This window comes from Sphaeramia orbicularis, chromosome 7 (assembly GCF_902148855.1).
Source record: "Sphaeramia orbicularis chromosome 7, fSphaOr1.1, whole genome shotgun sequence".
NCBI classification, from domain to species: Eukaryota; Metazoa; Chordata; class Actinopteri; order Kurtiformes; family Apogonidae; genus Sphaeramia; species Sphaeramia orbicularis.
In genome coordinates this window covers 107,480-133,323 of record NC_043963.1, presented here as the reverse complement: position 1 = coordinate 133,323, position 25,844 = coordinate 107,480, and the positions used below count along the sequence as shown (strand labels likewise).

The 25,844-nt window shown below is 43.7% G+C and overlaps 1 protein-coding gene across 3 annotated transcripts in view; it reads left to right on the top strand.

The window, feature by feature from the left end:
- The window catches only part of LOC115422355 (cation-transporting ATPase 13A2-like), a 113,000-nt gene that overhangs the window by 86,720 nt on the left and 436 nt on the right, over nucleotides 1-25,844 (top strand). For all 3 annotated transcript variants that reach the window (XM_030138638.1, XM_030138639.1, XM_030138641.1), the window contains exons 19-28: nucleotides 15,238-15,349; nucleotides 15,470-15,594; nucleotides 17,193-17,365; nucleotides 18,222-18,314; nucleotides 18,404-18,483; nucleotides 18,622-18,774; nucleotides 20,289-20,385; nucleotides 20,684-20,907; nucleotides 22,451-22,602; nucleotides 25,062-25,234. In XM_030138638.1, the coding sequence (XP_029994498.1) occupies nucleotides 15,238-15,349; nucleotides 15,470-15,594; nucleotides 17,193-17,365; nucleotides 18,222-18,314; nucleotides 18,404-18,483; nucleotides 18,622-18,774; nucleotides 20,289-20,385; nucleotides 20,684-20,907; nucleotides 22,451-22,602; nucleotides 25,062-25,234 (1,382 nt within the window). The remainder of the gene's footprint in view (nucleotides 1-15,237; nucleotides 15,350-15,469; nucleotides 15,595-17,192; nucleotides 17,366-18,221; nucleotides 18,315-18,403; nucleotides 18,484-18,621; nucleotides 18,775-20,288; nucleotides 20,386-20,683; nucleotides 20,908-22,450; nucleotides 22,603-25,061; nucleotides 25,235-25,844) is intronic.

Here is a 25,844-nt window from a genome sequence, read left to right as displayed (position 1 = left end):
TACGTCTGTCTGTACATCTGTCTGTACGTCTGTCTGTACGTCTGTCTGTTCAGTCTGTCTGTACGTCTGTCTGTACGTCTGTCTGTTCAGTCTGTCTGTACGTCTGTCTGTACGTCTGTCTGTTCAGTCTGTCTGTACGTCTGTCTGTACGTCTGTCTGTTCAGTCTGTCTGTACGTCTGTCTGTACGTCTGTCTGTTCAGTCTGTCTGTACATCTGTCTGTACGTCTGTCTGTACGTCTGTCTGTACGTCTGTCTGTACGTCTGTCTGTTCAGTCTGTCTGTACGTCTGTCTGTACATCTGTCTGTACGTCTGTCTGTACGTCTGTCTGTTCAGTCTGTCTGTACGTCTGTCTGTACGTCTGTCTGTTCAGTCTGTCTGTACGTCTGTCTGTACGTCTGTCTGTTCAGTCTGTCTGTTCAGTCTGTGTGTGCAGTCGGACTGACTGTCTGTGTCTGATGAGTCCAGGCCTCCTGGTTGGAGCTGGTGGTCCGCTCCTTGGACATTGTGACCATCGTGGTGCCCCCTGCCCTGCCTGCTGCCCTCACCACTGGGACCATCTACGCCCAGAGGAGGCTGAAGAAGCTGGGGGTCTTCTGCATCAGCCCACCACGAATCAACATCAGCGGAAAGGTTTCTGTCTTCTGCTTCGACAAGGTAAAGGAAACTGTTAGAGACCAACAACAACTGTCCATGGTCCAGTCCAGGTAGTGGTTCCACCAAAGGGGGCCAAACCTCTGTGGTGTCATGTTGTTAGTAGTTCAAACATATGTGTATTAAACCATGACAGCCTTTCCAAATGCGGAGCTCAGTCCTGATTCTATGGTACCTGTTTTTCCAGAAAATGTATCATTCTGCTTAATGGCGTCTGGTGGTATTTGTGAATCCTTCCACCTTTTCCTGTCAAAATGCAGTGGAATTGGTCCAAGATAAGGTTGTGACATTCCATTCTGCTTCTACTTTTCAGATTTTATAGGAAGATGTTATAATTGAATGTTTCTTTCAGAAAATAGTCTCCGTGTTTTCATTCCATTCCAGCACCGCATCCGAGGCAAGTAAATATGAATGTTTATTTAAGACTGAGTTAAGACAGAGTTCAGACTGAAAGAATTGAAATGATGATAAATTCTCTTTTCATATGGAACAAATGAAAACAAATGAAAGTTCTGGAGTTCTGCAGTGATCCCAGCAAAGACAGCAGTTTAATAATGACACAACTACAGAGCAGAAAACCAACGGAACATTTCATTTCAGACAGAAGAGCACATGTTCTAGAGCCGACCCCCATGCAAACAGACCAGAGAAGAACTCAGAAGGTGTTGTGGTGTGTGCAGGTCTGGATGTTAGAGCTGAACTGAAACTGGACTCAGGGCTGAATGGCACAGCACACAAGAGGGAACGCCTCCAATGAATGACACCACTGCTGGCTCAGTTCCCTCTGTTTAACCTTTAAGTCATTTAGCACCATTTATCAGGACTTTAGCCTCTGTCATCTGCATTTTCTTCTGTGAAAATCAGGTCTTTTCCTGTATTTGAAGACCCTGGTGCTGAAAGGACTGATGTCACAAAAATAGTCTGACAGACTGTTCATCAACCAGACTGCTGTATGTGTACTGCTGCAGTCTGCACTCATCTACGGTCTAAACGGTTTATTCTGGTTTAGATGGAACTCACATCTGTGAGAAGAACAGAACTGGTCATGAATGTGCTGAGCCTGTGTTGGTTTGAACATTCCATCCGTTCAAATGACCTTTGATGACCTCTGCTTTGGCCCCTTACAGTGGGTTTATTCAGTGGCTGATAGTCAGGACTGAGCTACTGTGGAAGGACTATCACAGCCAAGTATGATCTACAGATACAGGCCAGTGGAAAATGCACAACTACAACTGGCCCCCATGGGTGGGACCAGTATCCCAAAGACCTGGTCTTGGCCCATGGACTACAACTGTTGAACTACTGCTGGCATCACTCATTTGGTTTTGTTTTGTTTTGTTTTTTTTGTTTTTCTTAAATCACTCATTTGGTTTTGTTTTTTTTTTCTGTTTCTTAAATCACTCATTTGTTGTTGTTTTTTTCTTAAATCACTCATTTGTTTTTGTTTTTTTTTCTTTCTCTTAAATCACTCATTTGTTGTTGTTTTTTTCTTAAATCACTCATTTGTTTTTTTCTTTTTCTTAAATCACCCATTTGTTTTTTTTCTTTTTCTTAAATCACTCATTTGTTGTTTTTTTTTTCTTAAATCACTCATTTGTTTTTTTTCTTTTTCTTAAATCACTCATTTGTTTCTGTTTTGTTTTTCCCTTAAATGATTCATTAGTTTTCCATGTGTTTGCTGTAGACTGGAACTCTGACAGAGGAGGGTCTGGATGTGTGGGGGGTCATGGAGGGCGGACCTGCTGGATTTTCAGAGCTGGTTCCTGATCCCAGACGGCTGAATCCCGGACCCATGCTTTCAGGTCTGGCCTGCTGCCACACAGTGGCGCTGCTGCGAGGTCAGCCTCTGGGAGACCCACTGGAGCTGAAGATGTTCCAGTCCACTGGATGGGTAAACAGCTGACACATTTAACTTATTTAGTGAAACAAGAGAAAAGAGGAAAACATCTAAACCAGGGCTCTCAAACTCAGTTTAGTTCAGGTTCCACATTCAGTCTGATCTGATCTGCAGTGGTCCGAACCAGTCAAATAAGAACAGAAGAACTGATAAATAATGACAACTGACAATTTATGTCTGTGTTTTAGTGCAAACCCCCCCCAGTAAGCGATGAAAATACTTACTTTTATCAACGATCCAAACAAAAAAGATGTGAATAACCTGAAATTTCTTAAGAAAAATAAGTGCAATTTTAACAATATTCTGCTCTCTGATTTTTAGGTGATTTTTAGGTGGTTCATGGGGGATTTTTAAAAGTAATTTTTAGGTGGTCTTTTTGGTGATTTTTTTTTTTTTGAGGGGGGGGGGGGGTGTGTGTGGTGATTTTTAGGTGGGTTTTTTTGTAATTTTTGGGTGATTTTTATGTGGTTTTGGGGTGTTTTTTAGGTGGTTCTTGGGTCATTTCTGGTGATATTTAGGTGGTTTTTGGGTGTTTCTTGTGTTTTTTGGTGATTTTTAGGTGGTTTTTGGGTGATTTTTAAAAGTAATTTTTAGGTGTGTTTTTGGGTAATTTTTGAGTAATATTTAGGTGGGTTTTTTGTTAATTTCTGGGTGATTTTAGGTGGTTTTTGAGTGTTTTTTGTGTAATTTGTGGGTGATTAGTGGTTTTTTTAGTGATTACAAAAGAGCATGAATAATATTTTATCAATTTAGAGGTAGAATTTTTAAAAATTATAGCCATGGATAAAAAAAAAAAAAAAAAAATGTTTATCTAAATTCAGTCCAAACCATCTGTGAGTCATTTTACAAACAAAGAGAAGACCTTAACTTAACGAACCAATGCACTGATATCTATCCCATAATATCCAACTGTATTCTGACATTAGTCCTGCTTGTGTTGGATCCCAGAGCCTGTTAGAACACAAACACCTGGATTCAAAAGGGCCACAGACTGTTGGACACATATATATGAGTTAAAGAGTTCTGAATATGAACCATATGATAATGAGTCCCATGTTTTTGTGACCCATCTGTTGTGTTCCAGACTCTCCAGGAACCAGAGGCTGATGGACTGGATTCAGAGTTTGGAGATCACCGAGTTTTGGCCATTATGAGACCTCCTCCTCAGTTGGAGCCGGTCAGAGTCCACGTCATCACATTCTAATGTCTGAACATCCACCGGTGTCCGAACATCCACCGGTGTCCGAACACCCACCGGTGTCCGAACATCCACCGGGGTGTCCGAACACCACCGGTGTCCGAACACCCACCGGTGTCCGAACACCCACCGGGTGTGTCGAACACCCACCGGTGTGTCGAACACCACCGGTGTCGAACACCCACCGGTGTCGAACACCCAAGGTGTCCGAACACCCACCGGGGTGTCCGAACACACCACCGGTGTGTCCGAACACCCACCGGTGTCCGAACACCCAACGGTGTCCGAACACCCACCGGTGTGTCCGAACACCACCGGTGTCCGAACACCCAGGTTCCGAAACACCCACCGGTTGTGTCCGAACACCCACCGGTGTCCCGAAAACCCACCGGTGTCCGAACATCCACCCGGGTGTCCGAACACCACCGGTTGTCCGAACACCCAACGGTGTCGAATCACCACCGGGGTGTCCGAACACCACCGGTGTGTCCGAACACCCACCGGTGTCGAACACCCACCGGTGTACCGAACACCCACGGTGTGTCCGAACACCCACCGGTGTCGAACACCAACGGGGTGTCCGAACACCCACCGGTGTGTCCGAAACCACCGGTGTGTCCGAACACCACCACGGTGTCCGACACCCACCGGTGTCCGAACACCACGGTGTGTCCGAACACCAACCGGTGTTTCGAACACCCACGGTGTCGAACACCCACCGGTGTCCGCACACCCACCGGTGTCCGAACACCCACTGGTGTCCCTGCAGCTCTGATCTGTGTTCTGTTGCATTGTTTCTGTCAGGGCGTCGGTGGTGCTGTGGCCATCGTTGGACGCTTCCCCTTTAGCTCCACCCTACAGAGGATGAGCGTGGTGACGGTGGCCCCTGGGGGACAGTCGCTGCTGCGTTCGTTAAAGGTTCTCCAGAGATGGTGGCCAGTCTCTGCAGACCAGAAACAGGTCAGAAACTGTGGGGTCTGGACCAGGAGAGAGGACTGAGATTTACACCTGTTAACACGAACACTGGAGGGGGGTCACAGACAGAGGTCTGTGGGGGGGGTCACAGACAGAGGTCTGTGTGTGTGGGGGGGGGGGGGTCACAGACAGAGGTCTGTGGGGGGGTCACAGACAGAGGTCTGTGTGTGTGGGGGGGGGGTCACAGACAGAGGTCTGTGGGGGGGGGTCACAGACAGAGGTCTGTGTGTGTGGGGGGGGGGTCACAGACAGAGGTCTGGGGGGTTTGTAGTCTGGGTTTGTTGTGTGAACTGTCCCATGAACACACTCCTCATGCCGTCTCTGAACTCCACCTGTGGTTGAGACTCGGCTGGAGCTTGTGGGGAGGGGATATACCCTTAGTGTTACCCCCCCTCCCAACAGTGTCAGCCTTGTTATTTTGAGGATTGGTCTGGTTTTATATAGTTTTCAAACTGGTTTTATCTTTGAACATGTTATGAGTTAAGATGACAACAGAATCAGAGGATGTGACACTGGGAGAAAATTCCGCTGACTGGATGTGTTTCAGCTGTGGTTCATGGTTCACTGTACTTCTGGTGGCTGAAAACATGGAACTTTTCTCTTTTACTTGTGGTTTTTCCAAATCTAGTTGTAGTTTTGGTCAGATCATTAATGCCAGTACTCGTTTGTGTGTTTGGTCTCAGTTGTGCGTTTGTGTGTTTCAATTGTGTGTTTGGTCTCAGTTGTGCGTTTGTGTGTTTCAGTTGTGTGTTTGGTCTCAGTTGTGCGTTTGTATGTTTCAGTTGTGTTTGGTCTCAGTTGTGTGTTTGTGTGTTTCAGTTGTGTGTTTGGTCTCAGTTGTGCGTTTGTGTGTTTCAGTTGTGTGTTTGGTCTCAGTTGTGCGTTTGTGTGTTTCAGTTGTGTGTTTGGTCTCAGTTGTGCGTTTGTGTGTTTCAGTTGTGTGTTTGGTCTCAGTTGTGCGTTTGTGTGTTTCAGTTGTGTGTTTGGTCTCAGTTGTGCGTTTGTGTGTTTCAGTTGTGTGTTTGGTCTCAGTTGTGTGTTTGTGTGTTTCAGTTGTGTGTTTGGTCTCAGTTGTGCGTTTGTGTGTTTCAGTTGTGTGTTTGGTCTCAGTTGTGTGTTTGTGTGTTTCAGTTGTGTGTTTGGTCTCAGTTGTGCGTTTGTGTGTTTTGGTCTCAGTTGTGTGTTTGTATGTTTCAGTTGTGTGTGTGGTCTCAGTTGTGCGTTTGTGTGTTTCAGTTGTGTGTTTGGTCTCAGTTGTGCGTTTGTGTGTTTCAGTTGTGTGTTTGGTCTCAGTTGTGCGTTTGTGTGTTTCAGTTGTGTGTTTGGTCTCAGTTGTGTGTTTGTGTGTTTCAGTTGTGTTGTTTGGTCTCAGTGTGCATTTGTGTGTTCAGTTGTGTGTTTGGTCTCAGTTGTGCGTTGTGTGTTTCAGTGTGTGTTTGGTCTCAGTTGTGCGTTTGTGTGTTTCAGTGTGTGTTTGGTCTCAGTTGTGCGTTTGTGTTTTCAGTTGTGTGTTTGGTCTCAGTTGTGCGTTTGTGTGTTCAGTTGTGTGTTGGTCTCAGTTGTGCGTTTGTGTGTTTCAGTTGTGTGTTTGGTCTCAGTTGTGCGTTTGTGTTTTCAGTTGTGTGTTTGGTCTCAGTTGTGCGTTTGTGTGTTTCAGTTGTGTGTTGGTCTCAGTGTGCGTTTGTGTGTTTCAGTTGTGTGTTTGGTCTCAGTTGTGCGTTTGTGTTTCAGTTGTGTGTTTGGTCTCAGTTGTGCGTTTGTGTGTTTCAGTTGTGTGTTTTGGTCTCAGTTGTGCGTTTGTGTGTTTCAGTTGTGTGTTTGGTCTCAGTTGTGCGTTTGTGTGTTTCAGTTGTGTGTTTGGTCTCAGTTGTGCGTTGTGTGTTTCAGTTGTGTGTTTGGTCTCAGTTGTGCGTTTGTGTGTTTCAGTTGTGTGTTTGGTCTCAGTTGTGCGTTTGTGTGTTTCAGTTGTGTGTTTGGTCTCAGTTGTGCGTTTGTGTGTTTCAGTTGTGTGTTTGGTCTCAGTTGTGTGTTTGTGTGTTTCAGTTGTGTGTTTGGTCTCAGTTGTGCGTTTGTGTGTTTCAGTTGTGTGTTTGGTCTCAGTTGTGCGTTTGTGTGTTTCAGTTGTGTGTTTGGTCTCAGTTGTGCGTTTGTGTGTTTCAGTTGTGTGTTTGGTCTCAGTTGTGCGTTTGTGTGTTTCAGTTGTGTGTTTGGTCTCAGTTGTGCGTTTGTGTGTTTCAGTTGTGTGTTTGGTCTCAGTTGTGCGTTTGTATGTTTCAGTTGTGTTTGGTCTCAGTTGTGTGTTTGTGTGTTTCAGTTGTGTGTTTGGTCTCAGTTGTGCGTTTGTGTGTGTTCAGTTGTGTGTTTGGTCTCAGTTGTGCGTTTGTGTGTTTCAGTTGTGTGTTTGGTCTCAGTTGTGCGTTTGTGTGTTTCAGTTGTGTGTTTGGTCTCAGTTGTGCGTTGTGTGTTTCAGTTGTGTGTTTGGTCTCAGTTGTGCGTTTGTGTTTCAGTTGTGTGTTTGGTCTCAGTTGTGTGTTGTGTGTGTTTCAGTGTGTTTGGTCTCAGTTGTGCGTTTGTGTGTTTCAGTTGTGTGTTTGGTCTCAGTTGTGCGTTTGTGTGTTTCAGTTGTGTGTTTGGTCTCAGTTGTGCGTTTGTGTGTTTCAGTTGTGCGTTTGTGTGTTTCAGTTGTGTGTTTGGTCTCAGTTGTGCGTTTGTGTGTTTCAGTTGTGTTTGGTCTCAGTTGTGCGTTTGTGTGTTTCAGTTGTGTGTTTGGTCTCAGTTGTGCGTTTGTGTGTTTCAGTTGTGTGTTTGGTCTCAGTTGTGTGTTTGTGTGTTTCAGTTGTGTGTTTGGTCTCAGTTGTGCGTTGTGTGTTTCAGTTGTGTGTTTGGTCTCAGTTGTGTGTTTGTGTGTTTCAGTTGTGTGTTTGGTCTCAGTTGTGCGTTTGTGTGTTTTGGTCTCAGTTGTGTGTTTGTATGTTTCAGTTGTGTGTGTGGTCTCAGTTGTGCGTTTGTGTGTTTCAGTTGTGTGTTTGGTCTCAGTTGTGCGTTTGTGTGTTTCAGTTGTGTGTTTGGTCTCAGTTGTGCGTTTGTGTGTTTCAGTTGTGTGTTTGGTCTCAGTTGTGCGTTTGTGTGTTTCAGTTGTGTGTTTGGTCTCAGTTGTGCATTTGTGTGTTTCAGTTGTGTGTTTGGTCTCAGTTGTGCGTTTGTGTGTTTCAGTTGTGTGTTTGGTCTCAGTGTGCGTTTGTGTGTTTCAGTTGTGTGTTTGGTCTCAGTTGTGCGTTTGTGTGTTTCAGTTGTGTGTTTGGTCTCAGTTGTGCGTTTGTGTGTTTCAGTTGTGTGTTTGGTCTCAGTTGTGCGTTTGTGTTTCAGTTGTGTGTTGTGGTCTCAGTTGTGCGTTTGTTGTTTCAGTTGTGTGTTTGGTCTCAGTGTCGTTTGTGTGTTTCAGTTGTGTGTTTGGTCTTGTGCGTTTGTGTGTTTCAGTTGTGTGTTTGGTCTCAGTTGTGTGTTTGGTCTCAGTTGTGCGTTTGTGTGTTTCAGTTGTGTGTTTGGTCTCAGTTGTGCGTTTGTGTGTTTCAGTTGTGTGTTTGGTCTCAGTTGTGTGTTTGGTCTCAGTTGTGCGTTTGTGTGGTTCAGTTGGTGTGTTTGGTCCTCAGTTGTGCGTTTGTGTGTTTCAGTTGTGTGTTTGGTCTCAGTTGTGCGTTTGTGTGTTTCAGTTGTGTGTTTTGGGTCTCAGTTGTGCCGTTTGTGTGTTTCAGTTGTGTGTTTGGTCTCAGTGTGCGTTTGTGTGTTCAGTTGTGTGTGTTTGGTTCTCAGTTGTGCGTTTGTGTGTTTCAGTTGTGTGTTTGGTCTCAGTTGTGCGTTTTGTGTGTTTCAGTTGTGTGTTTGGTCTCAGTTGTGCGTTTGTGTGTTTCAGTTGTGTGTTTGGTCTCAGTTGTGCGTTGTGTGTTTCAGTTGTGTGTTTGGTCGCAGTTGTGGTGTGTGTGTTTCTGTTGTGTGTTTGGTCTCAGTTGTGCGTTTGTGTTTTTCAGTTGTGGTTTTGGTCTCAGTTGTGTGTTTGTAGTGGTTTCAGTTGTGTGTGTGGTCTCAGTTGTGCGTTTGTGTGTTTCAGTTGTGTGTTTGGTCTCAGTTGTGTGTTTGGTTCTCAGTTGTGCGTTGTGTGTTTCAGTTGTGGTTTGGTCTCAGTTGTGCGTTTGTGTTTCAGTTGTGTGTTTGGTCTCAGTTGTGGTTTGTGTGTTTCAGTTTGTGTTTGGTCCAGTTGTGCGTTTGTGTTTCAGTTGTGTGTTTGGTCTCAGTTGTGCGTTTGTGTGTTTTGGTCTCAGTTGTGTGTTTGTGTGTTTCAGTTGTGTGTTTGGTCTCAGTTGTGCGTTTGTGTGTTTCAGTTGTGTGTTTGGTCTCAGTTGTGCGTTTGTGTGTTTCAGTTGTGTGTTTGGTCTCAGTTGTGCGTTTTGTGTGTTTCAGTTGTGTGTTTGGTCTCAGTTGTGCGTTTGTGTGTTCAGTTGTGTGTTTGGTCTCAGTTGTGCGTTTGTGTGTTTTCAGTTGTGTGTTTGGTCTCAGTTGTGCGTTTGTGTGTTTCAGTTGTGTGTTTGGTCTCAGTTGTGCGTTTGTGTGTTTCAGTTGTGTGTTTGGTCTCAGTTGTGCGTTTGTGTGTTTCAGTTGTGTGTTTGGTCTCAGTTGTGTGTTTGTGTGTTTCAGTTGTGTGTTTGGTCTCAGTTGTGCGTTTGTGTGTTTCAGTTGTGTGTTTGGTCTCAGTTGTGCGTTTGTGTGTTTTGGTCTCAGTTGTGTGTTTGTATGTTTCAGTTGTGTGTTTGGTCTCAGTTGTGCGTTTGTGTGTTTCAGTTGTGTGTTTTGGTCTCAGTTGTGCGTTTGTGTGTTTCAGTTGTGTGTTTGGTCTCAGTTGTGCGTTTGTGTGTTTCAGTTGTGTGTTTGGTCTCAGTTGTGCGTTTGTGTGTTTCAGTTGTGTGTTTGGTCTCAGTTGTGCGTTTGTGTGTTTGGTCTCAGTTGTGCGTTTGTGTGTTTTCAGTTGTGTGTTTGGTCTCAGTTGTGCGTTTGTGTGTTCTCAGTTGTGTGTTTGGTCTCAGTTGTGCGTTTGTGTGTTTGGTCTCAGTTGTGTGTTTGTATGTTTCAGTTGTGTGTGTGGTCTCAGTTGTGCGTTTGTGTGTTTCAGTTGTGTGTTTGGTCTCAGTTGTGCGTTTGTGTGTTTCAGTTGTGTGTTTGGTCTCAGTTGTGCGTTTGTGTGTTTCAGTTGTGTGTTTGGTCTCAGTTGTGTGTTTGTGTGTTTCAGTTGTGTGTTTGGTATCAGTTGTGCGTTTGTGTGTTTTGGTCTCAGTTGTGTGTTTGTATGTTTCAGTTGTGTGTGTGGTCTCAGTTGTGCGTTTGTGTGTTTCAGTTGTGTGTTTGGTCTCAGTTGTGCGTTTGTGTGTTTTCAGTTGTGTGTTTGGTCTCAGTTGTGCGTTTGTGTGTTTCAGTTGTGTGTTTGGTCTCAGTTGTGTGTTTGTGTGTTTCAGTTGTGTGTTTGGTCTCAGTTGTGCGTTTGTGTGTTTCAGTTGTGTGTTTGGTCTCAGTTGTGCGTTTGTGTGTTTTGGTCTCAGTTGTGTGTTTGTGTGTTTCAGTTGTGTGTTGGTCTCAGTTGTGCGTTTGTGTGTTTCAGTTGTGTGTTGGTCTCAGTTGTGCGTTTGTGTGTTTCAGTTGTGTGTTTGGTCTCAGTTGTGCGTTTGTGTGTTTCAGTTGTGTGTTTGGTCTCAGTTGTGCGTTGTGTGTTTCAGTTGTGTGTTTGGTCTCAGTTGTGCGTTTGTGTGTTTCAGTTGTGTGTTTGGTCTCAGTTGTGCGTTTGTGTGTTTCAGTTGTGTGTTTGGTCTCAGTTGTGCGTTTGTGTGTTTCAGTTGTGTGTTTGGTCTCAGTTGTGCGTTTGTGTGTTTCAGTTGTGTGTTTGGTCTCAGTTGTGTGTTTGTGTGTTTCAGTTGTGTGTTTGGTCTCAGTTGTGCGTTTGTGTGTTTCAGTTGTGTGTTTGGTCTCAGTTGTGCGTTTGTGTGTTTTGGTCTCAGTTGTGTGTTTGTATGTTTCAGTTGTGTGTTTGGTCTCAGTTGTGCGTTTGTGTGTTTCAGTTGTGTGTTTGGTCTCAGTTGTGCGTTTGTGTGTTTCAGTTGTGTGTTTGGTCTCAGTTGTGCGTTTGTGTGTTTCAGTTGTGTGTTTGGTCTCAGTTGTGCGTTTGTGTGTTTCAGTTGTGTGTTTGGTCTCAGTTGTGCGTTTGTGTGTTTGGTCTCAGTTGTGCGTTTGTGTGTTTCAGTTGTGTGTTTGGTCTCAGTTGTGCGTTTGTGTGTTTCAGTTGTGTGTTTGGTCTCAGTTGTGCGTTTGTGTGTTTGTCTCAGTTGTGTGTGTTGTGTGTTCAGTTGTGTGTGTGGTCTCAGTTTGCGTTTGTGTGTTTCAGTTGTGTGTTTGGTCTCAGTTGTGCGTTTGTGTGTTTCAGTTGTGTGTTTGGTCTCAGTTGTGCTTTGGTGTTTCAGTTGTGTGTTTGGTCTCAGTTGTGTCGTTTGTGTGTTTCAGTTGTGTGTTTGGTCTCAGTTGTGCGTTTTTGTGTGTGTTTCAGTTGTGTGTTTGGTCTCAGTTGTGCGTTTGTGTGTTTCAGTTGTGGTTTGGTCTCAGTTGTGCGTTTGTGTTTTCAGTTGTGTGTTTGGTCTCAGTTGTGCGTTTGTTGTTTCAGTTGTGTTTGGTCTCAGTTGTGCGTTGGTGGTGTTTCAGTTGTGGTTTGTGGTTCTCAGTTGTGCGTTTGTGTGTTCAGTTGTGTGTTTGGTCTCAGTTGTGCGTTTGTTGTTTCAGTTGTTGTTTGGTCTCAGTTGTGCGTTTGTGTGTTTCAGTGTTGTGTTTGGTCTCAGTTGTGCGTTTGTGTGTTTCAGTTGGGTTTCTGGTCTCAGTTGTGCGTTTGTGTGTTTCAGGTTGTGTGTTTGGTCTCAGTTGTGCGTTTGTGGTTTCAGTTGTGTGTTGGTCTCAGTTGTGCGTTTGTGGTTCAGTTGTGTGTTTGGTCTCAGTTGTGCGTTTGTGTGTTTCAGTTGTGTGTTGGTCTCAGTGTGCGTTGGTGTGTTGTTCCTGATGTGTGTTTGGTCTCAGTTGTGCGTTTGTGTGTTTCAGTTGTGGTGTTTGGTCTCAGTTGTGCGTTTGTGTGTTTCAGTTGTGGTTTGGGTCTCAGTTGTGCGTTTGTGTGTTCAGTTGTGTGTTTGGTCTCAGTTGTGCGTTTGTGTGTTTCAGTTGTGTGTTTGGTCAGTGTGCGTTTGTGTGTTCAGTTGTGTGTTTGGTCTCAGTTGTGCGTTTGTGTGTTTCAGTTGTGTGTTTGGTCTCAGTTTGTGCGTTTGTCTGTTTCAGTTGTGTGTGTGGTCTCAGTTGTGGTTTGTGTGTTTCAGTTGTGTGTTTGGTCTCAAGTGTGGCGTTTTTGTGTGTTTCATTGTGTGTTTGGTATCAGTTGTGCGTTTGTGTGTTTCAGTTGTGTGTTTGGTTCTCAGTTGTGCGTTTGTGTGTTTCAGTTGTGTGTTTGGTCTCAGTTGTGCGTGTGTGTTTCCGTTGTGTGTTTGGTCTCAGTTGTGCGTTTGTGTGTTTCAGTTGTGTGTTTGGTCTCAGTTGTGCGTTTGTGTGTTCAGTGTGTGTTTGGTCTCAGTGTGCGTTTGTGTGGTTCAGTTGTGTGTTTGGTCTCAGTTGTGCGTTGTGTGTTTCAGTTGTGTGTTTGGTCTCAGTTGTGGTTTGTGTGTTTTCAGTTGTGTGTTGGTCTCAGTTGTGCGTTTGTGTGTTTTCAGTTGTGTGTTTGGTCTCAGTTGTGCGTTGTTTTGTGTGTTTTCAGTTGGTGTGTTGGTCTCAGTTGTGTGTTGTGGTTTCAGTTGTGTTTGGTCTCAGTTGTGCGTTTGTGTTTCAGTTGTGTGTTTGGTCTCAGTTGTGCGTTGTGTGTTTCAGTTGTGTGTTTGGTCTCAGTTGTGCGTTTGTGTGTTTCAGTTGTGTGTTTGGTCTCAGTTGTGCGTTTGTGTGTTTCAGTTGTGTGTTTGGTCTCAGTTGTGCGTTTGTGTGTTTCAGTAGTTGTGTGTTTGGTCTCAGTTGTGCGTTTGTGTGTTTCAGTTGTGTGTTTGGTCTCAGTTGTGCGTTGTGTGTTTCAGTTGTGTTTGGTCTCAGTTGTGCGTTTGTGTGTTTCAGTTGTGTGTTTGGTCTCAGTTGTGTTTGTGTTTCAGTTGTGTGTTTGGTCTCAGTTGTGCGTTTGTGTGTTTCAGTTGTGTGTTTGGTCTCAGTTGTGCGTTTTGTGTGTTTTTGGTCTCAGTGTGTGTGTTTTGTATGTTTCAGTTGTGTGTTTGGTCTCAGTTGTGCGTTTGTGTGTTTCAGTTGTGTTGGTCTCAGTTGTGCGTTTGTGTGTTTCAGTTGTGTGTTTGGTCTCAGTGTGCGTTTGTGTGTTTCAGTTGTGTTTGGTCTCAGTTGTGCGTTTGTGTGTTTCAGTTGTGTGTTTGGTCTCAGTTGTGCGTTTGTGTGTTTTGGTCTCAGTTGTGCGTTTGTGTGTTTCAGTTGTGTGTTTGGTCTCAGTTTTTTGTTGTGTGTTCAGTTGTGTGTTTGGTCTCAGTTGTGCGTTGTGTGTTTTGGTCTCAGTTGTGTGTTTGTTGTTTCAGTTGTGTGTGTGGTCTCAGTTGTGCGTTTGTGTGTTTCAGTTGTGTGTTGGTCTCAGTTGTGCGTTTGTGTGTTTCAGTTGTGTGTTTGGTCTCAGTTGTGCGTTTGTGTGTTTCAGTTGTGTGTTTGGTCTCAGTTGTGCGTTTGTGTGTTTCAGTTGTGTGTTTGGTCTCAGTTGTGCGGTTTGTGTGTTTCAGTTGTGTGTTTGGTCTCAGTTGTGCGTTTGTGTGTTTCAGTTGTGTGTTTGGTCTCAGTTGTGCGTTTGTGTGTTTCAGTTGTGTGTTTGGTCTCAGTTGTGCGTTTGTGTGTTTCAGTTGTGTTTGGTCTCAGTTGTGTTGTGTGTTTCAGTTGTGTGTTTGGTCTCAGTTGTGCGTTTGTGTGTTTCAGTTGTGTGTTTGGTGTTGTGCGTTGTGTGTTTCAGTTGTGTGTTTGGTCTCAGTTGTGCGTTTGTGTGTTTCAGTTGTGTGTTTGGTCTCAGTTGTGTGTGTTGTGTTTCAGTTGTGTGTTTGGTCTCAGTTGTGCGTTTGTGTGTTTCAGTTGTGTTTGGTCTCAGTTGTGCGTTTGTGTGTTTCAGTTGTGTGTTTGGTCTCAGTTGTGCGTTTGTGTGTTTCAGTTGTGTGTTTGGTCTCAGTTGTGCGTTGTGTGTTTCAGTTGTGTTGTTTGGTCTCAGTTGTGCGTTTGTGTTTCAGTTGTGTGGTTTGGTCTCAGTTGTGCGTTTGTGTGTTTCAGTTGTGTGTTTGGTCTCAGTTGTGCGTTTGTGTGTTTCAGTTGTGTGTTTGGTCTCAGTTGTGCGTTGTGTGTTTTTCCAGTTGTGGTGTGTCAGTTGGTCTGTGTGTCTGTTGTGTGTTTGTGTGTTTCAGTTGTGTGTTTGGTCTCAGTTGTGTGTTTGGTCTCAGTTGTGCGTTTGTGTGTTTCAGTTGTGTGTTTTGGTCCTCAGTTGTGCGTTTGTGTGTTTTCAGTTGTGTGTTTGGTCTCAGTTGTGCGTTTGTGTGTTTCAGTTGTGTGTTTGGTCTCAGTTGTGCGTTTGTGTGTTTCAGTTGTGTGTTTGGTCTCAGTTGTGCTTGTGTGTTTCAGTTGTGTGTTTGGTCTCAGTTGTGCTGTTGTGATGTTTCAGTTGTGTGTTGGTCTCAGTTGTGCGTTTGTGTGTTTCAGTTGTGTGTTTGGTCTCAGTTGTGCGTTTGTGTGTTTCAGTTGTGTGTTTGGTCTCAGTTGTGCGTTTGTGTGTTTCAGTTGTGTGTTTGGTCTCAGTTGTGCGTTTGTGTGTTTCAGTTGTGTGTTGGTCTCAGTTGTGCGTTTGTGTGTTTCAGTTGTGGTTTGGTCTCAGTTGTGCGTTTGTGTGTTTCAGTTGTGTGTTTGGTCTCAGTTGTGCGTTTGTGTGTTTCAGTTGTGTGTTTGGGTCTCAGTTGTGCGTTTGTGTGTTTCAGTTGTGTGTTTGGTCTCAGTTGTGTGTTTGTGTGTTTCAGTTGTGTGTTTGGTCTCAGTTGTGCGTTTGTGTGTTTCAGTTGTGTGTTTGGTCTCAGTTGTGCGTTTGTGTGTTTCAGTTGTGTGTTTGGTCTCAGTTGTGTGTTTGTATGTTTCAGTTGTGTGTTTGGTCTCAGTTGTGCGTTTGTGTGTTTCAGTTGTGTGTTTGGTCTCAGTTGTGCGTTTGTGTGTTTCAGTTGTGTGTTTGGTCTCAGTTGTGCGTTTGTAGTGTTCAGTTGTGTGTTTGGTCTCAGTTGTGCGTTTGTGTGTTTCAGTTGTGTGTTTGGTCTCAGTTGTGCGTTTGTGTGTTTCAGTTGTGTGTTTGGTCTCAGTTGTGCGTTTGTGTGTTTCAGTTGTGTGTTTGGTCTCAGTTGTGTGTTTGTGTGTTTCAGTTGTGTGTTTGGTCTCAGTTGTGCGTTTGTGTGTTTCAGTGCCGGTCCACTTCTCCTCCACTCTGGGTCACTTCTCTGCTGACGGCCTCAGGGTTCTGGCTCTTGGATATAAACCACTGGATGCCAACACTGACTTCAGGAGCGTTGAACGGTTGGTCCTGTAGACTCTGGCTTCTTCTTTTCCGTCTTAGACTTTTTCACCGGTCCTGATGGAAAGGCTGTGAAGACACACAGCTGGTGTTCATCTGGACCTGTGTGTGTCTGTCTGCAGAGAGCTGCTGGAGACAGACCTGACGTTCCTGGGTTTACTGATGATGAAGAACCTGGTGAAGCCAGAGAGCGCCGAAGTCATCAACATGCTGAGACTGGCAAACCTACGCACCGTCATGGTCACAGGTACGAGACACTGGGTCCAGTTCAGTCCAGTCCAGTCCATCCGAGTCCAGTCCGGTCCAGTGCAGAGCAGAGGGGCTGAAACCCCTGAACACAGACTGAAGGATCAGCTCCAACAGTGTTAGGATCACACACACACACACACACACACACACACACACACACACCTGGAGCTGAGCAGAAAGCCACACTCCGACCAATAGATGATGAGTGTTGTGGTTTATTTCTCAGCTTTCAAACACCGAATGCCCCTGAAAAACTGAAATAACGTCTAATATCAGAACATGTTGGCGTCCATAAACCCATGTAGCTAAAGCTGTTAGGACTGGGTCTTTCACAGCCATATTAAACCTGTCACATACACATCAGTGTACAGTCCTATTTCCAGGTTAACCCGTACCGTGTTTTCCCTCCACCCACTGCAGTGGGAGGAGCCAACACTCACTCTTAAAGACACGTCTTACCCTGTGTACGCTCTAGGTCAGGGCTGTCAAACTCATTTTAGTTCAGTTCCACATTCAGCTAAATTTGATCTGCAGTGAACCAGTAAAATAGTAACAGAATCATATAGAAATAATGTCAACTCCAAACTTTTCTCTATATTTAAGAGAGAAAAAAGTAAATATACATTGTGAAAAGATTTACATCTACAAATTATAAGTATAATTTGAACACTATTCTGCCTCAGTTTATCATTTCCACATGTTCATTATAACGTACAGATCACAGTGGATCTACAAACACACAAAACATTTAATAACAGAATATTGTTAAAATTGTACTGACTTCTCTTAAGCCATTTCAAGTTGTTCATATTTGTTCAGTTTATTCAGATTTTTTGCAAAATTATACTTTGTTTTAGTGTAAATACATGAAAATATTTACATTTACAAACAGGAACATTGTCAGTTGTCATTATTTCTCTGTTATTCTGATAGTAGTTGTCTGCTCCCGTCCACTGCAGATTGAACTGGTCTGAATGTGGAACCTGAACTAAAAGGATTGTTCATATCTTTGCGTAATTTTTGCATTTCACAAAATCATTCCATGGGCTGAACTGGACCCTTTGGCAGGGTGGATTTGGTCCCCAGGCCACATGTTTGACACCTGTGGTCTAGGTCCAAAAGAACCAAACTATCATTGTCCCTGCTACAAACCAGACACATCACATCACATGACTGACTGGATGCATCACATGACCATGACACCTTGAGGTGTGGTTCTTTTCCACCAGCAAAGGTCATTAATTATGACAATTACAACAAGAAAAGCACTCAGAGAGCGCAGACCTCCGCCAAGACAGATCTGCCCCCCCCCCCCCCCCCCCCCCGATCACCACCAAAATCTAATCATTTCTTCCTTGTGCCAGTAGCAACATTTCCTGAAAATTTCATGAAAATCCATCCATAACTTTTTGAGTTATCCTGCTAACTAACTAAGAAACAAACACACACACACACACACACACACAAAGCAAAGTGATCACAATCCCTCCTGGTGGAGGGAATTATCTTGAAATCCTTATATTGCACTTGTTAGACTGTAGTAAACCCTGTAGAAATAATAAATGCACACTTTCTTTTGTCCTTTTTTGCTTGTAGGCGATAACATCTTAACAGCTGTGAATGTGGCCAAAAGCTGTGGGATGGTGGGCTCTGATGAGAAGGTGATCTTTGTGAAAGCCACCCCCCACACCCCCCACTCCACCCCCACCCTCAGGTTCAGCCTGGGGGACGGAGGCTCTGCCCAGGACAACACAGAGGTCTTCACCCAGGTGGGGGGGGGGGGGTTGTCTGGAGTTGACACTGTTGATAAATGATTCCTTACACATTTGAAGTAAATGTTGATAATAATTACAGTAAAGCCCTATCTGGTAAAATATTGATACTCTTTGTTCTTTTTGCAGCAATGCAGAGGAAACAATATGTCATTTATTTTAGGATTGCACCTATGCACTTATATTTTGGATGGATTTAAATAATTTTATAAACACCAACATTGACCCTTCATGTAAATTGAACTTTCAACATATTTTATTTGGCCTTTCACAAATTTATAATATACCTTTTTTTTCTGGATTTATTTTTATCAACCTTTTAGTTATTTTTGCCAAATTTCACATTGATTGCACTAAATTTGCACACCAGCGTCCAAACATTACTGTTTTTAAAGCCCTTCTCTCCAGTTATTTAGACAATTTAAAGAACATCATAAATTCTAAAGCAAATAAAATCAAAAACTATGTCAAGTGTATAATCTTATTTAATTTGTATAATTTCTTTTTATATCTCGAGCATATATACATATATATATATATATATATATATATATATATATATATTTTTTTTTTTTTTTACTTGCATGTGTTTCTATATATTTGAAATATAAAATATATTGTGAATTGTGAAATTTTCTATCCCTCTTTGATGTATACTACTATATATATATATATATATATATATATATATATATACTGTTCATTGTTCAAATAAAAAAAATGTTGATAGTATAGACTTTTGACCCACAACAGGAGCCGTCTGTGATTGTGGGTTTTGTAAATGAAAGTAAAACAGATTTTATTCAGGTCTGATTAAATGGTTTTGCTGTGGTGGATGTTTGTCTGTTTTTAGGGCCTGTACCAGGCTGGCTTTGGGTATCACTTGGCTGTTAATGGCAGGTCCTTCGCTGCCCTTTGTGACCACTTTCCAGAATATCTTCCAAAGGTAACAGAGTTCGTCCCTGAACTCAGTGGGTGTTATTTCAGGATTCTAGAATTAGCTTTGACTCACTGTTGTTTCCTTTATGGTGACAGGTTTTGATGCGGACGACAGTGTTTGCACGTATGGCACCAGAGCAGAAAACCCAACTGGTGAAGGAGCTGCAGAAGCTGAAGTGAGTTCACAACGATGACTGCATGAGGAGAGAACAGAGGAAATGAAACACATGGGATCTGTAGAGCAGAACCATCAGCCTATCAGATGAACGTCAGAGTACATGTCCGTCAGCTTTAACCCTATCGTCTGCCTGTAGTTACAGAGTGGGCATGTGCGGGGACGGGGCCAATGACTGTGGGGCTCTGCGGGCCGCAGATGTGGGCGTGTCCCTGTCTGAGGCCGAGGCTTCGGTGGCTTCACCGTTTACCTCCAAGACTGAAAACATCAGCTGTGTTCCACTGCTCATCAGGTCAGTGAGTATAAGGACCAAAGAAACAGAAATAAAAGATAGGAAACAGGCCACAGGGACGGTGGAGAGAGAGAGAGAGAGAGAACTGGAATAAAAGAGAGCAGCACTGGCACAGATAGAGCAACTAGGAATATGTGTGTGTCTGTGTGTGTGTCTGTGTGTGTGTGTCTGTGTGTGTGTCTGTGTGTGTGTCTGTGTGTGTGTGTCTGTGTGTGTGTCTGTGTGTGTGTCTGTGTGTGTCTGTGTGTGTGTCTGTGTGTGTGTCTGTGTGTGTGTGTCTGTGTGTGTGTCTGTGTGTGTGTGTGTGTCTGTGTGTGTGTCTGTGTGTGTGTCTGTGTGTGTGTGTCTGTGTGTGTGTCTGTGTGTGTGTCTGTGTGTGTGTGTGTGTGTGTCTGTGTGTGTGTGTCTGTGTGTGTGTCTGTGTGTGTGTGTGTGTCTGTGTGTGTGTCTGTGTGTGTGTGTCTGTGTGTGTGTGTGTGTGTCTGTGTGTGTGTCTGTGTGTGTGTCTGTGTGTGTGTGTGTGTGTCTGTGTGTGTGTGTGTGTCTGTGTGTGTGTCTGTGTGTGTGTGTCTGTGTGTGTGTCTGTGTGTGTGTGTCTGTGTGTGTGTGTGTGTGTGTCTGTGTGTGTGTCTGTGTGTGTGTGTGTGTCTGTGTGTGTGTGTGTGTGTGTCTGTGTGTGTGTGTGTGTCTGTGTGTGTCTGTGTGTGTGTCTGTGTGTGTGTGTCTGTGTGTGTGTCTGTGTGTGTGTCTGTGTGTGTGTGTCTGTGTGTGTGTCTGTGTGTGTGTCTGTGTGTGTGTCTGTGTGTGTGTCTGTGTGTGTGTGTCTGTGTGTGTGTGTGTGTCTGTGTGTGTGTCTGTGTGTGTGTGTGTGTGTGTGTGTCTGTGTGTGTGTGTCTGTCTGTCGGTCAGGTGCTGGGTCCACTGGTGTCTTCATTAACAGTTTCTTCAAACGTCTTCTCTGCTGAAACTACTCGTCAGATTCATTTTAATTTCATCTGTATCTTCTTTGGACAATGTCTATAAAGTTTGTTTACAGTTTTGACAAAAATATATTTTTGAGTTTTTTCTGCTAATTTTTTAAATACTGAAATGTGCCTTTACTTGTAATGTTCTAAACCAGGGGTGGGCACCCTTAAACACTCAGAGAGCCACTTGGACCCGTTTCCCACAGAAAAGGAAACACTGAGCCACAAAAGCGTTTGGACGACTAAAATGAACAAAAGGCTGCATAGATCATTTTTTACCTTCATGCTATGTACTGTATATAAAAAACATAACGTGTGCACACTTGAAAACCCTCGGCCTCACTTATCAGGTGCCCTACTGCCCCCAGTGGCCTGACTTATTAGTGCATGGCAAAGTTTTTGGACAGACGGACGGAGAGACGGACGACCAACTGATGACAATACCTATGTAATTAAAAAAATAAAAAAATCCCTGTATGAGGTTCACACTGACACAGAGCAGAGGCTGAGGTCCAGGGACACTGGTTGTGTTTGTGTGTGTGTTTTCAGAGAAGGTCGCTGCTCTCTGGTCACCTCCTTCAGTCTCTTCAGGTACATGGCCTTGTACAGCCTCATCCAGTTCTGCTCCGTCCTCATCCTCTACACTGTGAGTACCGCTTCACCTCTACACTGTTACACTGTTACAGATCACACAAACACATCTGGGATCTGTAAACATGACAATTCATCTGGGAAAAGTCTTCATCACAGTTATTCCAGTTTGATGTGGAGGGATTTAAAGCAGTTCCAACGTCTGAACGGTTCAGCTGAAACTCTGCTTTAAGTGTCAGTTCAAATGTTTAAAAAATTAGAATTAAAAAAGCTGAGTTGGGGGTTTGGGGGCTTATACTCTTCCTGTCATCCCCCACAGCCTCAGTCTGGTTGTTCTTCTCTTTTTTGTCCAGATGCAGACCAACCTGTCGGACCTGCAGTTCCTGTTCTGTGACCTGGTCCTGGTCACCCTGTTGGCCATAGTGATGGGCAGGGGGGGCCCCAGCTCCGCCCTGCACCCGTCCAGACCCCCGGCCAGTCTGCTGGCTCTGCCGGTCCTGGGCAGCCTCTTCATCCACACCTGTGTGATTGTCACGGGCCAGGTGGTGGCGCTGCTGCTCACCACATCCCAGGACTGGTCAGTAGAACAGAACATTAAAGACACTGAGGGGTGGAGGAGACAAAGGTGGAAACAAGCACTAAGAGTCCCATGTGGAAAGAATGAGGCTGTGTAGGACGCCCTCCGTCACACTGAACTATGGAAAAAAACAGTTCAAATGTGTGATAACTTTGGTCACAATAACCATGATATGAAATGTTCATATGGTTCCATCCCTACCCTCAGGTCCCTGTAGTACTGGACTAGGGATGGAACCATATGAACATTGCATATTGTGGTTATTGTGACCAAAGTTATCGCAGTTATTATTATTGCAGTTTTGTTGAAATTGTGCTCAAAATGTTCAAAAAGTACTGATACACACACTGAAATAATTTAACCAAGTTGTATTTAAAAAAAAACAAACAAAAACAAATAAAATAACAGTCCCAATGTCCCTTCTGTGTCAGAAACATTCCGATATTAACCCTTAGTGGTCTGAGCCTATTCTGTCTGTTTTTCAGTCCTTTTGATTTTGCCTTTATACAGGGTGGGGAAGCCAAATGTACACTGAACATGTAGTTGTTTTTTCTCAGCAGACACTACGTCAGTTGTTTTGAACCCAAACATATACTGATGTCATAATCATACCTAACACTATTATCCATACCTTTTCACAAACTTTTGCCCATATGAGTAATCAGGAAAGCAAACGTCAAAGAGTGTGTGATTTGCTGAATGCACTCGTCACACCAAAGGAGATTTCCAAAATAGTTGGAGTGTCCATAAAGACTGTTTATAATGGAAAGAAGAGAATGACTATGAGCAAAACTATTACCAGAAAGTCTGGAAGATACTATTAAAGAAGAATGGGAGAAGTTGTCACCCCAATATTTGAGGAACACTTGTGCAAGTTTCAGGAAGTGTGTGAAGGCAGTTATTGAGAAAGAAGGAGGACACATAGAATAAAAACATTTTCTATTATGGACATTTTCTTGTGGCAAATAAATTCTCATGACTTTCAATAAACTAATTGGTCATACACTGTCTTTCAATCCCTGCCTCAAAATATTGTACATTTTGCTTCCCCACCCTGTATACTATAGAAACAAATGTTTACTATACCCATGTTTGGGATCTGTTTTTTCAGCACAACTTCATCTATCTCATCTGTCTATTATTTTTTCACTTTAACCTACTATAAAAACACAAAAGGACAAAAAGCACAAAAAATATATAAAATCCCATTTGAAAAATGTACATAATTTATTGCATAAATAACACACAGATGCTTAACAAACCTTTTCACAGACTTTAAAAGTGAATATTGGTTCCAAATATTAGGTATAGAAAATTAAAACTGTAATAAATTAAAACTATACTCAAATATTTGACAAAAAAGAACAGCTTTCCATAGGGTTTTTTTTCCCCTAAAAGTGTGGTAATCAAACACAGTTATCATGAGAAGTAGAATTTTAACGCTAATACTACCTGTCTGTGATTTTACCACAGTTTATTGTTATACCAGTAATCGTTCCATCCCTGTAATGGACTAATGGACATCCGTCTGTCCACCCCACAGGTATGTCCCACTCAATGCGACCAGACCTGGAGAGGACAACTGGCCCAACCCAGAGGACTCCAGTGTGTTTGCCTTGTCTGGGTTCCAGTACATCATCATGGCTGTAGTGGTCACTAAGGGTCACCCTCATAAGGAGCCTCTGTACCGGAACGGTGAGGAGCACCTGTCTGTTACTGACGTCCACATCATCCTGTCAGAGGGTTTAATGAAGCGCACACATCACACACATGGAAGAGTCTACAACAACAACAACAACCATTATTACAAATGAAGGATCAGCTTTACCGCTGTATTATGTGTGGTTCTGTTTTCAAAGTCTGTGGAACAACACACCTCATCAGCTGTAGTTTAGGTTATTTATTAACTCCCAAAAACATGAACCTAAACCATCTACTGATCTAAACTGTTTAATTCCTGTTCATCCACTAATCCTATCAATCCATGTCAACAATTGGTGTCAAATACAGTTCTTCATCTTTTCATGGTCATCAGATACGACCATATTTGGACATTCAGAGGCTCTGTAGTTACTGTGGAAACGTGTCGATTGTAGAACATATTTTAGATGTTTGTTTTTATGTTCAGTTATTGATATCTTGCAAAATATGCAAATGCCAAATACAGAGGATAATATAAAAATAGTGATGAGTTGCTGTGAAGGTGATGCATCCGACGGCGCTGTTGGCATCTTCGTTAGCAGTTTCTTCAGACATCTTCTGAAACTAGTGGTCGGATTCATTTTTTATTTTTATATGTATCTTCGTTGGGGAAAATGTCGACAAAGTTTGTTCACAGTTTACAGATATTTAGATTTTTGACAAATGTTTTAAATATTCTATCTGTTCTTAATATTAAAGTAATATTTAAAGGGCTGCCAACTTGAATAAAATAACTGTACATGATCTTTTAGTGAAAATGAGGTTTTCTCCAAGTACAAGTGTTGCATCATGTCTGTCAACCTGATGAGTGGGAGGAGTTTAGTTTAACAGAGTAAGGACACTTTTAGCATTTTTTACTAAAATTTGAGAAGTTTTTGAAGAGATTGAAAGGTAAGACTCCAAATGAATCTCTGGGTAGGCGGGGTGTCAGTGAGTAGGAGGGGCAAAGTGTTATACGACTGGTTGGTAAGCTCCACCTACTTGTTTTGTTGGTTTTAACTTTATTTAACCAAGAGGTTCAAGCGGTTCCCTGTACAGTCGAATCTGGTTTTAACCCTAACCCTAATCCTGTTTAAGAAACACAAAACACACTGACACTGTGGTGTTAGTGTCCATCCTGATGGTCACTGTGGTCATTATGATGGTCACTGTGGTCGTTTTGATGGTCACTGTGGTCATTTTGATGGTCAGTGTGGTTATTTTGATGGTCAGTGTGGTCATTCTGATGGTCAGTGTGGTCATTCTGATGGTCAGTGTGATCACTCTGTTGTCTTTGTGGTCATTGTGGTCACTCTGTTGTCTTTGTGGTCATTGTGGTCACTCTGTTGTCTTTGTGGTCAGTGTGGTCACTCAGTTGTCTTTGTGGTCAGTGTGGTCACTCTGTTGTCTTTGTGGTCATTGTGGTCAGTGTGGTCAATCTGTTGTTTTTGTGGTCAGTGTGGTCACTCTGTTGTCTTTGTGGTCATTGTGGTCAGTGTGGTCACTGTTGTCTTTGTGGTTAGTGCGGTCACTGTTGTCTTTGTGGTCATTGTGGTCAGTGTGGTCACTGTTGTCTTTGTGGTTAGTGTGGTCACTGTTGTCTTTGTGGTCAGTGTGGTCAGTGTGGTCACTGTTGTCTTTGTGGTTAGTGTGGTCACTGTTGTTTTTGTGGTCAGTGTGGTCACTCTGTTGTCTTTGTGGTCATTGTGGTCAGTGTGGTCACTGTTGTCTTTGTGGTTAGTGTGGTCACTGTTGTCTTTGTGGTCATTGTGGTCAGTGTGGTCACTGTTGTCTTTGTGGTCAGTGTGGTCACTGTTGTCTTTGTGGTCAGTGTGGTCACTGTTGTCTTTGTGGTTAGTGTGGTCACTGTTGTCTTTGTGGTCAGTGTGGTCACTGTTGTCTTTGTGGTCAGTGTGGTCACTGTTGTCTTTGTGGTCATTGTGGTCAGTGTGGTCACTGTTGTCTTTGTGGTCATTGTGGTCACTGTTGTCTTTGTGGTCAGTGTGGTCACTGTTGTCTTTGTGGTCATTGTGGTCAGTGTGGTCACTGTTGTCTTTGTGGTCATTGTGGTCACTGTTGTCTTTGTGGTCATTGTGGTCACTGTTGTCTTTGTGGTCATTGTGGTCAGTGTGGTCACTGTTGTCTTTGTGGTCATTGTGGTCACTGTTGTCTTTGTGGTCAGTGTGGTCACTGTTGTCTTTGTGGTCATTGTGGTCAGTGTGGTCACTGTTGTCTTTGTGGTCATTGTGGTCACTGTTGTCTTTGTGGTCATTGTGGTCAGTGTGGTCACTGTTGTCTTTGTGGTCATTGTGGTCACTGTTGTCTTTGTGGTCAGTGTGGTCACTCTGTCTTGTGTCTGTCCAGGTCTCTTCCTGCTCCTGCTCCTCTCTGTCATGGTGTGGCATCCATCCTTCTGATGGTCAGTGTGGTCACTCTGGTGGTCAGTGTGGTCACTCTGTCTTGTGTCTGTCCAGGCCTCTTCCTGCTCCTGCTCCTCCTGCTCTTCTCCGTCATGGCCTGGTTGGTCTTGGATCCTCTTCCTGCCGTCTCTTCTGTTCTTCAGCTCTTCACCGTCAGTGACATGAACTTCAGACTGCTGCTGGTCGCCGTGGCGGCGCTCAACTTCATGATCAGTTTCATGGCAGAGGCGAGTGTTGACGCTTCCTACGGTGGCCGACAAGGGCCAAACACACTGCAGCGGCCCCGTGCGTCTGTTAGAGGAAACAGCTGCAAGGACAGAGACACGACACATTCCCAAAGTCACACCCAGTCTACACGACACAAAACAGGAACGTGGCGCAAATGAAGAAATGCGCTGCAAGAAACCAAAACAAATGCACAACCATCAAACGCCCTGCAAAGAAAGAAAGGATGCAAACCCAGAAAACGATTCAAACTAAGAAAACGTGCGAATGAAAAACGCTGCAGAACCAGTCAGTCCAAAGGAAGTGCTCCAAACGTGTAGGGGGCGCTGTCAGCAGAACAGCTGACTGACAGGGTTTCAAACTACAGTGGAACAAGCTGAAGTCATGGTGTCGTGGTCATGTGACTTTTATTGGATCCTGCTGGACACTCGTCTGGTGTCTGTGGACTCTGGCTGCAGGTTTGGAGCACTGACTGGTTCTGCGGCGGTTTGTTGGCACGTTTTCTGGGTTTGCATCCTTTCTTTCTTTGCAGGGCGTTTGATGGTTGTGCATTTGTTTTGGTTTCTTGCAGCGCATTTCTTCATTTGCGCCACGTTCCTGTTTTGTGTCGTG